This window comes from Apteryx mantelli, chromosome 5, assembly GCF_036417845.1.
Source record: "Apteryx mantelli isolate bAptMan1 chromosome 5, bAptMan1.hap1, whole genome shotgun sequence".
Classification (NCBI taxonomy): domain Eukaryota; kingdom Metazoa; phylum Chordata; class Aves; order Apterygiformes; family Apterygidae; genus Apteryx; species Apteryx mantelli.
In genome coordinates, this window is record NC_089982.1 from 73,949,990 (window position 1) to 73,964,173 (window position 14,184).

The 14,184-nt window shown below is 36.7% G+C and overlaps 1 protein-coding gene across 1 annotated transcript in view; it reads right to left on the reverse strand.

Annotated features, from left to right (window-relative positions):
- Nucleotides 1–14,184, reverse strand: part of LOC106498670 (janus kinase and microtubule-interacting protein 1) — a 128,090-nt gene that overhangs the window by 19,595 nt on the left and 94,311 nt on the right. The window contains exons 5-9 of the mRNA XM_067298245.1: nucleotides 9,447–9,656; nucleotides 8,580–8,699; nucleotides 6,178–6,324; nucleotides 5,396–5,536; nucleotides 2,036–2,095 (exon numbers count right to left, since the gene is read on the reverse strand). Coding sequence (XP_067154346.1) covers nucleotides 2,036–2,095; nucleotides 5,396–5,536; nucleotides 6,178–6,324; nucleotides 8,580–8,699; nucleotides 9,447–9,656 — 678 coding nt within the window. The remainder of the gene's footprint in view (nucleotides 1–2,035; nucleotides 2,096–5,395; nucleotides 5,537–6,177; nucleotides 6,325–8,579; nucleotides 8,700–9,446; nucleotides 9,657–14,184) is intronic.

Consider the following 14,184-nt stretch of genomic DNA (forward strand, 5'->3'; position numbering starts at 1 on the left):
TAACCAGTCCAAGTTACTGCAGCTTCTCATTCAACTAATGTTATGTTGATTCTCTGTTCTCTGTCTGTCAACAATATTAATTCACATTTCCCTGCTGTCTCTTTGACCAGGAAAATTACAGGATGCTCTCAAACTGCAAGTAGGCAGAGCCAAGTTCTATGGCAGGGCCAGCAAAAACTCAAGCTCTTGCTCAGTAAGTAGCATGAACATAATCAGCTCCAGGCATGTGGATACTTGGACGTGACTAAAAGCTGGTATAGACATATATACCATGAGACTAGTCATGCATCCAAGAGTCAATGCACACAATGCAATGAGTTTTCCTAGAACTGTAATATATTACTTTTAGGCAAACAAAATCCAATTCAGTCTCCTCTCAAGTCGCCCTCTCTTTTCCATCACTTTTATTTTATAGTCCTGCTTTTCCTTTGAGGAGATAGAATCAAATAAAATTTCCTAAGGCCAATTGTCAGTGATAAGCTCAGGGTCATGGGATGGAATAACTAGGGGGAATTATGTCTGTTACTCACTACTTTGCTTCTTTCTGACACATCTATCATACCATAAGAAGGAAACCCCTAGTAACTAAACTGTTCATAAGCACAATTCTTGCAATAATCTCTGCAGAAGTCCCCCAGCTGTAGCAATCTTATCACACGGAAAATGGACTACCACAGAGTTTTCAGTGGAATCACAGGTATTTGCTAAAGCCCTTATGCTGTTCAATTCTTTTGGTCAACGAGGAATGGAGGAAGGAGGAAGAAAATATCAGAAAAGTAGCACCTCCCTCAAGAGAATGTAAGCAAAGGGAAAGGGCACAGAGCCTGGGCCAGCTCAAAGTCTATTAACACAGAAAATTTAAGGCATAAATTAATAATTACAGAAATTTTCAACCTGTGGAAATTAGCATCACTAGTTATCATCTCCTATGAAAAATAAGATTCACTGGCTGTTCTTCATCAAGAACTTTCTAATTCAACAAAAGATCTTACACAATTAATTTAAAATAGGATGAGGGCTAGTAATTAGAGATGACTACTATAAAAATTATGGCATAGGATCAAATACATATACATACACACATATACTTTATTAGTCCTATTTTTAGCTCTGCCCACAATACAGAAATTTCCATGTATACTATACCAGAGAATGGTTCGTATTTACTGTAACTAGATTTGACCTCTAACAGTCTTCCATTATGCAGAAGGAAAGTATATGCAAGATTTATTGTTACTTTGAAATTTTTATCTCCTCATACTACAAAGACACATCAGAAGCACCAGTTGAAGATATCACCACTGAATGAGAGAACCAAAAAGTGTAAGTCTTTCAGAATATAGATATTATGAAACACAACTCATAAAAAAGCACCACCTGGAGGTCATCAGGAGTATAGGAGGCAGAACACATTCACAGCAAGTGTCATTTCCATTTAGGATAGAATGTACCTTAAGCTACCATATACTTGATAATATTCTCTCCACTATGAAAAAAAACTGTTCCTTTTCTAACTTTTAAATTTTCTCTCATACTTTGCACTCTAAGATTAGAACAGTTACTAGACCAAAGTGGTTAGAGTCCTCTTTGCTACTTATATATCATATACAATGAATGTTTCAATAACCCTAGCGTGAGTTCAGGTTTTCAATTGTGATTAAGCAGTAACTTTGTGCAATTACTTTAAAGGACTGGTTTTGTTTTGTTTTGTTTGATTTTTTAAAGGGCTGAGCTTTTGGTCCTTTGAAATGTTAGCTGTTTCAAGTCATATCATTTAGGCCTCAAGTCACTTGAACATTTAAGTCACAATGGTTAAAAATGTAATTAGATTTAAAAATAACAATAATAGTAAAAAAACCTTTTGTGTGTGGTACAAAACTTGCAGGTCCTAAATGTTAACAAACACTCAGTAGAGACAACAGAAGACTGATAAGAAATTTCACCAGTAATTTATGTAGGCTTCTAATTTCAGGCAATATTTGAAAATGCCCTTTTCACAACAATCAAAATGCATGGAAACCAAAGACTTGCTCACCTTCGGAGGTTTGAGACTTTTCCTCTTCTGCTTTTTAGACCGTATCAACCGTTCCCTTTCCTAGAAGGAAAGAGAACATTTTGGTTTGAGTTTCTTTTAAAACATATATTTAGATATGCGTAACACAAAGAAATATAATTAAAGTTTTCTTAAAGCCTGACGTAAAACTAATACAAATAGAATGTCTTTATCCTTTGAAATAGCACCATGTTGGCCTAAAACCACGGCATACTGCAGTATATCCCTTTAGCAAACAAACATTCAGACACATACTTTACAAATTTGTTGGAAGTTGGCAAGAAAAGGCTTTGTTAAATATCGGGCACAGATTTCTGCCAGTTCTTTCAATTCTTTTACTGAGAAGCTCACTATGGAAATAGAGTTAATGTTCTCACGCCAGTGGCCATCCAGTCTGAAGCAGCAGGCAGGCAGCCAAAACCACATCCAGCTTCACTGATTGTAAGACAATATATCAGGTATACTTTGATCATGCATATGCACATATGGTGTTACATGCGACTTATCCTTCCTTGTGGGGCAAAAGTCTCAAATCTGAAGCCACTTTCACATCTAGGGAACTCAGGCCTATGTTTACGTTAGTAGGTCAAGTGCAATATAGACTGTTTCAGATCACACCCATCCAATTTAGTCTGTGTCTTTTCTAATGTGGCCTTAGAAAAAGATCACAATTAATTATATCATAATACTAGAGTGTTATAACTGGAAAATGCAGGGTTTATGAACAAGCAGCCCAAAAATATTGCCTTGAATTCCAATGGAGAAGACAAGAAGATTACAGATGGTAAGAAATGAAAAGGAAAGGAAAAGCAAGAAAAGACAAGTCATCTGCCTCCCTGTCTTGTTCCTGATTCTTTCCTTAGCTCTGCATCTTTGTTTGCAACACCTCTATTTTAAAAAGAATGATAGAAATTTTCCAGTTGCAACTGCTTCTCTGGCAGTTATTGCTCACTGCATGGTGTTATTCTTTACACTGCTGGACTTTTCAGTTCAGAGCTATTTGTTATACATTACGTTCAGAAACTCGGTAAATCAGAAGCTCCCCATGGAAATCACAAAAGTAATTCATCTCTCTCCGCCCATTGTTCCAGAAAAGAAGTTTTTTGAAAATACAAAATAATTCAGAAGAGCACAATAATTTATATAGCAACCTTTAACACATGTGGTTTTCAAATAAGGTACTGACTACCAAGCTGAAATGGAGTAGGTATTTCATGTGGCACAAAAATAGAATACAATAAGCTAAAGGTGAAACAAAACAGTGGAATTTTAGACAGTGTAGCAAAATCCCTCCTCAGGGACCTAGTTAAGGCACAGTCCTCCTTTAACCTAGGTCTCCTGCATCCTAAGCAAGTGTCCAAATAATTGGGGAAACTGGCTAGTCTTTTCCCTTGCTCTTTCCTTTCCTCTTCCTCCAATGCAGAACAAACAACACTTTCAAAATCTCCCATTTCTTTCTTTTTTTAACCTTGCTTGTAAGAAGACTTTTTAATTTATTATCTGCCTCAATAAAACATTAAGCTACTGGAACAATATTAATGCCAAGTAAAAAACAATTTGCTGAATCACTAGCACCTTTTGCAAGCACCTGAGTTTATCTGGACAGTTTTTCCTTTCAAGAACTGACCAGGAAAGTGCTGCTGTGGGAGAACTCAAGTTGATATGGCCTCAACACCACCAAAGATATCTTACAAACTAAAAAGTACAAACAAAAAACCTAAAATTCAGACAACCCTATTGCCTAACATTGTGATTCTTATTTCTGTGCATTATATTGGTCTCAGCTGTAAGTAAGCTGATGACTTCTATATTAATAAGGTACATGACATGCGGGTCATTATTTATTTATGATATATTTTTATTTTCTAGAGATGTGATTTAAGCCAGAAGAGGGAGTTAAGAAGCACCATGGAAGTGCAAAGAGTCCCACTGCATTCACACCAAAGGCCAAGCATTTAACATTTTAAGTTCTTTCTGCCAATGAAAAAGTATCTTTAAATAAGAAACAAAGCAAAAAATGAAACCACATTTTAAAATGCTTGTTTCTTTTACTTTCATATTAAACATGAGTATATATGAGTTGACCTAAGTTAGGACAGAACATATTTCCTCAGATTACTGGTTGAGAAAAGCCCTCAAAAGAATCCTTTCATACCACTGAAATAAAAGTGAGGTTTTATCTGCCATATATTGGGAATTTAATGTTATGTCATAGCTCCTGTTTGTGCAGTAGTATTTGGAAGGTAAAGCATTGCTCTGTGAATCAGACCTTATATCATAGTGCCTGAGTAACATCCTACTGCTTGTAATACTCTAACACTGGAAAGTGCACACAGACATCTATCTTTGGCACTGATTACAGAGAGAAATCCTGGGTCAAAATCTCAAAGTAACTGCAAAGAACAGAGACAATGTTCCAGACAGAGTGATAATATATTTTGTTGTTGTATCTTTTTGTATCTTCTGTTTTTATCTTTAGCATTCTAACCAATAGCTTAATCTTTTGTTTGGTTGGCTTTTGACAGAATGATCTTAAAATAGTTTCATCGTTACGTAGCATTCAGTCTAAAAATTTGCATGTAGTGCCACTTGAAATGCTCTAGAATAGTCTGCCTTAATTTCAGATGCTGGTCCAGAAGGGCATGGCTGTCCCACAGATGCGATGTCATTTCTGCTAGCACCAGAAGGATGTACCCTACGGTGTCCAAAATGCCACTAGGCACCTCTTAGGCAACTACAGTGATTCCCGATCATCTGATTGATGATCATATGAGTAGTCTTCACAGTCAGAGGGAAGCAGCTGTGCAATTCTTCTAATCCTAAACCGGACTACTACCGTTGATTAGATGAACCATACCACAGGAGTGCATATTTCCCTCTATTTGCTATAAAGACAGCTAGCGTGGCCGGCTCAGAGATGCTTACAATTAGGTGAAATGAATTCCAACATGCATGTTTTTTTCTTTGAGGAGAACTTCTAAGCAGGGGAGTGGATGGGTCTACATCACAGTCTGCATCCAACATCTTTCAGTCATTAAGACTGGGAATGTGTCCTTTCCTCCAAGTTCTTCAGTTGTGGACAGTCAATTTTGTAAGAGATGTAGATGGATTGATGCACCTCTTTTCACAAGCAGCGTGCGATAGGGAAATATTTTATAATGCAGATATTCATACAGATGTCAAAGAAACTCATTCACTACCAGTGAAATAATAAGAACCCTTCAATGCTGAAGAATTATTTCTATATCGCTACTACAACTTGAGTTAAATATTGCTCTCAAATCTTTAATTTGCCTATAGATGTGTGTGCATGCACTTGTTACCAGGCATGAGAAATATTACCACTGTGAGATCATCAATAACATGCTGCTGTTCTTTGACTTGCAGTCTGAGGAATTCAATTTCTTGTTCTTCCCGCGTGCTGCTAAGATCATTCAAAGACGTGTGCCTCTTCAATGTTGGCTGTGCAGATAACTTCTCCTTCTACAAAAATTAAAATAAAATCCATTCTTAAACACAAATAATGCTTTAAAGTGTCTTGCCATAACACTAGCACATCAATGCAACATGCTAATCAAGAATTCTTCAGATTCACCAGCGCCACCACAACATGAGGCCTCTTTTCCAACAATCTAACATTATACAATCTGTATGCATTCATTCCAGTATCTCAGAAGATATTTTAAAACAGAATTTGAGAACATAGTCTGGGACAATACTAAATTGGTGGACAAGTGATCTAATGTAGTAGGGCCTTTGGCACATGTATTCAAATTCAGTTTTGACTTATATTCAGAAAAGCAGCATTTACTAAGGCTGGTTTTTAGTCCTACATTTTTATAACCTCCAAACACATTTTTATCTATCTGTGATCCTTTTCCTTAATCAGTGTGCACTGATACAACACAAAGCACAAAGAAGATAGGCCACTCTGAATTTAGAATATGACACAGCCGTATTCGTCTGAATCTGACAGTGATACCATCCCACTGTTCACACCCTGAAAAGTCTGTATTGTCTATACTGAAATGTCTGTATATAGTAAGAGCCTTGAAAGCGCTCACAACTCAATGCTACGGTGGGCAATGTGTTCTTATAAAGAGACCTCAGAGACAGTTACTTACCAATTCTACATTTTCCCTCGACAGATTTTTTATTTTTTCTTCCATTCTCTGGATACATTGCAACATATCATCATTTTTTTTGCTCATCCTCTTATTTTTTTCTACCAAAGGCTTCAGCTGACTTTCTGTCTCCCGAGAACGTTTCAGCTGCAAAGGCAAGAAACACACTTAGCTGTACTTTGGGTCATAGTGGCCTGAAAGAAGAAATATGTGGGTTTTCTCTTGCCTTTTTCCTTCATTCAGAAAGTTTACTTCTTCCATTAAATGGCATCTGATATAGACTACTGCTGAACTAAGAACTACAGGAGTTCAAACCAGCAGACACAGTATTTTTATACAGTCTTCAAAAATACTCAATCTGGTCACTGGATTTTGCTCTTAAAAAACACTTATAATGATCTATGAAAGCGTTTCCTTGATAAACTAATCTTGTAGTTATGCTTCTTGGGAACAAGACAGTCACCTTTCTCACTGTTCTTCCATTACTTCAAAAAAACCCTAAACCTAATGTGTAATTAGAGCAATGAGAGAGTTAGCCAGAGGGCACAGATTCAATCTCAGCATTCTGCTGACATTTTCAAGCTGCTCAGTTTTGTTCCTGTGGTTTTATGATGTTAGACAATTATGTGAAGCAAATCGCTGCCCTTTCTCCCATTTGTGGGTATTCAATATTTCACTCTTTATCTCATTAATCCTTGAGCTGTTTTGAATGAAAAAAAAAAAAAAGAATGCTATTTTTTCCAATCAAAAGATTTTCCAGTTTACTGAGCTTTAACTGGAAATGAGAAAAGATAATCTTTCTCCTGAGCTATTTTCACTGTGTAGTAGGTTCTCTGCTTCATTCTCAGAAGAAAATCATTTTTCATAGCGCTTAATCACAGAAGCATACTGATATTATTGGGTTTATCTACCTGTCTCCCAAAATGACAAAACCTCCTTCATATCTTTTCCAAAATATATTTCTGATGCCTTCAAGTCAAGCATCCAGAAGAGCATTTGACTGCCCTCCATTTAGAGGGACACAGAAGGATTGATGTTGCAATACTTTAGCATTCTTCAGGGATATATTGAATGACTTGTGTCATAACCACAGAAAGGATTATCTTGAATTATCTTGTCTTTATATAAAGGAATCCTTAAAGAAAGGAAGATGTTCTTGAGAGTACAGAGCAGAAAAAAGCAACAGTACCAGTAAAAGTAAAAAAGACACTCAGCATCTATGTGAACTAGTAAAAATAGCTAACTGTATCCAGGCTAAAAAGCACATTCCTCTTACCCCAATAAACTTAAATAATTAATGAAGAATCAATTTTGTCATATAAAAGGCCAGTTAAGAATACAGGAAATTAAAGAGGAAAAGATTAAAGAAAAAGACATGATTTTTTTCTCAGATTACCTAATTTTATTTTAGTACTGCTCAATTAACTTCACTAATCCAGATTCAGACAAATTTTTAACAAGAAAATTTCAAAAACTATCTCTTCTGATGATCAGCTCAAGATGTCACAACTAAATTAAGTCCTTGTACCATAAAGCAAAGCCTTCCAATCTCAAAATGAAAGGCTAGGTCTGACAAAGCAAGTAGGAAGATGTGAATGCTTCAATCAGTCTATACGACTGAAATATTGCATCTGTGCCTTCCCCTTCTGCCTTCACCATATCTAATAACACTACTTAAGAATCAAATATATAGGCTGCATGATGGAAAAATTCCATCTAGTTAGAATGAATAAGCCTTTTAGAAGTAGGGCATTAAAAGAGGAGATATTTAAAAAATTCTCATTGTTAGAACTCACCTCCCATTGCAGTCAATGGGAATTTTACCACTGACCTCAGTAGAAGCAATTAAGTAGCTATGCAGGCTAATAAAATTCATTCTTAAAATTCTTGTCATATCCTTCTTTTCGTAAGTTACTATCACTCTCCTAGGATAATTTCGCCTACTTAAGAGATTCCCCCTTGAGATAGGAGGTGGCAGTTTTTTCATATCCAGCACAAGAAAGCTTTTTAACTCCTAGTTAGCATAAGCATGTCACAAAACTAATGTCAAATTTCACTATTTCAAAGATTGATACAGTAAATGAAGCAGAGATTATGCATGTTTTATACAACATCATTACATTGTGCTGCAGGCAAGCTACTAGTCAATTTGATATCTCTTTCAATGACCCCAAAACCAGTTTATACAGTCATATTTCTCTTGAACAATAGAGATTCCATCCATGCTTTTTATGATCACAAAGTGAATTTCTACAGTAAAATTCTTTATCTTTAGGAATAATTGATTGTGGCTCACCAGGACTAATTTGTAAATTATTTATAACACTGACTTTCCAACATTAAATCTTTTACCATAAAGATGTCCTTCCAGTCACCATCTGTTTTACTGCTAATTAATTTACCAGCTCATTTCTTTCATCTGCTAAAAGAGTATTTCTGTCTTCCAGCTTCCTTATTACAGCATTCAGTTCAGCGATTTTTAACTGAAATCTCCGCATATCTCGTTCATCCAAATGCTGCTCCTTTAAATCAAAAACATACAAATATATAAAATTATCTTTAAAAAAATTTTAATATCCAGAAATGTAACATCATGGTTTAGCAGGTGGATTGTGTGGATCTAAAATAGATTCTTGCATCAATGACCGGAAAACTTATCTTAATTAACTAAACTACCAAACAGAAATATCCTGTGAAAGAACTATATGATGTCTTATATGAAAAGTGTCTCCTTGCCAAACATACGTGAAGGTTTAACAACTTAAAAAAAATAAGCTTGATATAAATAATATTTCACTTACTACTAGCAACTTTCCACCAGCTTTCTTACTCTCAACTAGAATGAATCTAGTGCATAGCACATAGATTAAACTCACATGGCACCATTTTTCTTGAAAAGTACAGTATCTATTTGCCATTGTTTGAAATAATTCCTCAAGTTATAAACAACTGTATGAATAGAATTAATGTTCTTTTATAAATGACAAACAAGGAAAAGCCCTTTTTAATCATAAAAAAATAGTAAGCTCATGGCTGAATCTCACAATGTAAATTCTACAAGTCCTATACACAAGTATTTTAAAATATTCTTTGAAATTCCAGAAGTCCAAGGAGTTTCTAAATCATCAGCGAAATAGCACAATGCAGTACAGAGCCATTTATCATGAATTAGTCCATCTAGTACTCGAAACGTAACCAAAAAACCAAAGTGAATACCCAGGCAGCAACGGCCACGTGTCGAACACTTGAAGAAAACGCAGTTTTCTTACCGGGCTTCCCATCAGCTCGGAAATGTCCCCCACTCCTGCCGGCAGCTCCCTCTTCGGGCTGCTGTGGTACCGCTCTGCCTCCTTCACCTGCACCAGCTGCTCATCCAAGGCCTCTTTCTGAAGCAGCAGCTTTTGGGTGTGGCCTGCCTGGACACCAAGGTCTTTTTCCAGAGCCAGAATCACTCTGTCTTTGCCTTTTATCTCATCCATCTGGAAAGAAATGAAGCAAGAAAGAAGTTGCTACAACATCTCCCAGTGTTTGCAGCACGCATAGCCACAAATCTGCAGAAACAAAGTTGTGTTTCTCTCAGAAGTATCCCAGCAGCCAAGCTGTGGTTGCTAAAAAGAAGTTAGAAGCCTCTGAAGCCTCTTCCCCTCCCCTTGGAAAAGTTTCAGCCTTCACCTGATCATTAGTGTTTGCTCAGTGACATCTCAATTAAAGACACAAACGCAAATAGATCTGAACATAGACTGAAACAGAATATATAGCAACTAAAGTTGTACCCTTATCTGAGGAGATGCACACTTCCGTGAACAGAAGAAAAATCTCCCTTCACTAATTTGCAGAGAAGAAACACAAGACAAGACAGATATATAATTTAAAACCCACCTAAGCTCTGTTTTGAGGCCTCAGCAACACACATTAGCCCCATGCTGACTCCCTCCTTATAGGGAATTTCACACACGGTGAATCTCTTCACAGACATTTTTAAATTAGTGTCATACATAGAGACATGTTTAAACTTATATTCTTAAACATACCTAAGTATTTTATGTGTCTTTGTTATAAGATTCAAATGTGGACTACTCTTTGTACAACAGAAGGAAAAAAAGAAAACGCACCCAGAGACTTTGAATAAATGGTCCGAAGAAATAGTTCTTAAACACCATCTATGGTTACCAAACTGTGTTGTTCCTACATCTCAATACCAAATAAAGCACACTGCTAGCAGTGATCTCTTGCAGCTCTCCTAGGGTTTGTCCCGCACAGCATCAGTGTTAAATTCACTCTGGTGCTATTCCAAATGCTAGAGGAAGTGACAATCTGCAGCAGTTACTATAGAAACAAGTTTCTTAACAAGAATGTTAACCATTAACAATATATTTATTGAAACTGTGCTGTATCTCCTTCAGCTTATCAAATCACTTTCTCAACCAACATAAACCCATGCAATCATAGCCTTACTTGAAAAAAAAATTAACATAATCATGAAGTTATTAAATCATATGCATATTGTAGACTTTTTTTTTTTTTTTTTTTTTAAGAACCCTGTTCCTGTAGAATTCCTGCTTTTTTATGTCAAGGACTTAAAAAAGAAGGAAATGTCAAAAGCTTACTTTTGACTTACAGTTAATCTGTGCACCAGTCAGATTTGACATGATGCTTAATTACATGATCAGATACAATTCGTTTCTTCATGAATTTCCTCCTTTCACAGGCTACAAAGCCTGAGAATTTAGCTTGTGTGCAGAAACCGAATGGTAGGAGATGGCCTGACTAAACCAAGTCAAGTCATGATCCAAGTTAAAAAGGACGGACTTGAAGTGAATAAACTGGTTTAGACTGCTTTCAAGTTACAATTATTGTTTCTGATGCAGACTTCTTGCCTGATTTGGGGAATTCTCTGGGTCTCAATTATTTATCCAGTAAATCAGTATATTAATTTCCAGTAGATTAATTCAGATTTGTGCTACTTTCAAGTATGCCAAAATGACTTCCAGGAAAAGAATGCAGCTTTTATTAATGGAAGAATCTACAACATGCAGTGTTTCAGAAGGACTATGCACTGAACAGCTATGACAAAAATTAAGCAGCTGTCTCATTCACTGCATGCTATCTGTCATGCACACTGATCTCTCAGGGATCCTTTGGGGGGCAAAAATATGGTCATGTAACTAAATACTGTGATCAAAGTTTGGCTTTCAGTTACACTTGTTCATACTGAAATAAATGGAACAGCACCCATGTAACTGAGAGCGGGATTTGGCCATGCAATGCATACACTTAACAAGGAAGAACTAAGGTTACATAGTTTTAGATACCCAAATTGTACTGAATTTCATATTTTTCATATTCTTGCAGTTTAAACATCCAATGGAAAGGCATAGGGGTATAAGCTGGAAGAAAAAAGAAAGCAGCAACTTCAGCCCAGACTGCTGCTTGCAGAACTGCAGCAGAATATACCTTTTGAAATAGATGTGATCAGTGGAAATGTGCCTATGTCTCCCCAGTCATATACACTTCCATAGATCAAAGCACAAAAGCTCATACACACTAGGAAAAAAAAAATGTCCAAGAGCATGGTTTGGTGGGGGGCGGGCAAGAAGGAAGTCAGAATTCCCCTCTGCTTTTTACTACCTTTTTTCTACCTTAAAAACTACATATGGTGAAGTTTTCAGGGAAAAAAAAATCCATGTTTCACACAAATAGAAAAATCTTTGAGACAGTGATAAGAATTGAAATAGCAATATAATAGCAATGACCAGGCACTCTTGTTTTATGGTTTATATTTTACATTATGGGCACACACTAGAGAATCTTTTACTCATATAAACACACACACACACAGCATTGCAATAGGAGCTTGTTTCATTACTAGCACAAAATAGCAGAAAGAGGAATTACTAAGCAATTTTGCTCAACTAATTTAACATAAACTGATAAAGGTGAACAGATAAGCAGCAATAATGTATCTACCTGAAATTCTGTTTTCAAAGCTGAGGGTCACAATACAATTCCCCTTTCCTCAAGGAGGACAGCTTCACCTTTGATTTCTCCAACATAACTAAATCAACCCAGTCAATGTCTCACTTTTCTTAAATTTTCTCCAGCCCCTGACCCAAAGCTTTACTGTTTTTCTTCTGACTTGCACAATATAAAGCAAACACATTCATCTTTGCTGTCTGCTTTCCTGACAGAGACTACAAACTACTCCAGAGAGGAAGAAAAGCAAGAGAAAAATTTAACAGAGACGCAGCATCCCTCGGTTCCACCTGGGTTGGATGTCAGATCAAGGGGCAGGCAGGCAAAGCCAGAGAAGGTGCAAGACTAGGCAAAGGAGAGATATGACTTAGATTTAAACTGAACATAAGCAAACAGAGCAGAGAAGAAAGGTCAACCACTCTCAAAAGACTTAAGCTTAACTTAGTGTACATTCTGACTGCAGTAAGGAGTACGCACACCATCACCATGCCACTTCTGTACCACTAGAGGACTACTCTTTTCTTGGAGATGTGTAACCAAACCTGGCAAGACAAAGCAAAAAAGCTGCCATTGTAGAACAAAACAGCCTTATGCAATTAGACTGTGTATTATAGTATTTATTTTAGTGAGGAGAGGAGTATCTTCCACTAGGGAAATGGAAATCCAGGTGGATTAATCTCAGTTCCCTGCTGGTTACTATTTTGATCAAATACATGTTGCAGTAGTAACAGTGCCATAGCCATGACGGTCTATGGATCCCAAAGAAGCGTGGTCTGAAACAGGAGCAATATATTCCATTAGACTAATGACACAGCTTGAAAAAAAAAAAAAAACAAGCTTTCAGGTACAAAAGCCCTTCAGTAGATTAAGAAGTTGTATGTTTAAAAGCTTGTCAACTTTCTCCATATATATAAGCTTGCTTTCCCATATCTGTTTTGGTTGAATAATATATATATGCATACACATTGGTATTAAGTGAAATAACAATTAGTGCTCCCCTCATGACCTCTCAAGTTTAAGTGTTTAACCCTTTATTCTATTACTGCAGTGTTCATTCACGAGAAGGGATGCAGAATTTATCACATTAAAATGAACAGCATTCCTTGCTTTTTTATGTCTTCTTCTACATCACCAGAGAACCATCCCCAAACTGCTCATCACTTACATACACAAAAGGTTATCACCTTTAATTCTGCTCTCTCTCAGGTCTGATCTGATTATGTATAAAAATGCTTTCTGCTATCACCTTTAACACCCATACACACAGCTAGACTTTTCATCTAAGTTCTTACATCATGTCTCAGTCATTGCAACATTCTCCTTTCTGACCTTAACAAATGCAGTCCTGCTTGTTCGCATCCATTCAGAACACTTATTAATGATGCTCTCTTAAGTCACAAAAATCCTGTTTCTTAATTCTCTGATTTTCTTTTCATTACATTAAACAAATAACTCATTCTCACTTTCAAGGATGTTCACAGCCTAACCACCGTCCATTACCCCTTATCTATTACTAGGGTTCCATTTCCGATCCTCATTACCAACTCGTCATATTTTTGGTCAAGCATTTTCATGCTTTCTCTCATGCTACTCTTCTTGCTTGAAGGAACTGTAAACAAATACCCATCTGGTTAGCTGACTAATCTTCCTCAAACCCTTCTTAAATCTCTCCTTTTCCTTGACATCTCTAAAACGTAGAAAGAAACCATTAAAATGACAGTCAATACTTAGCAGTAATAAGCTGCTGAGATCACAGTCTATTCTCTGGTTATCTAACAGTATATCTAAGTTAACACATCCCTGAGAACCTAAGACATGGGGAAGCACATTGCAGAGAGACAGGAATTTCTCTACAACAAGCAATGCAGATATGGCAAGGGCAGCACTGACTTGAAGCTAATAAACCCAGATGGATCAATTCTCACCTGACTCATAACCTGATTCTGAGCAAGTAGGTGCCTTTCCACTGTGTTCCTCAGCCCTTCACGGTCCAGGGAGCATAGTGCAGGACCTGCTGCACCAGGTGCCTAGAGG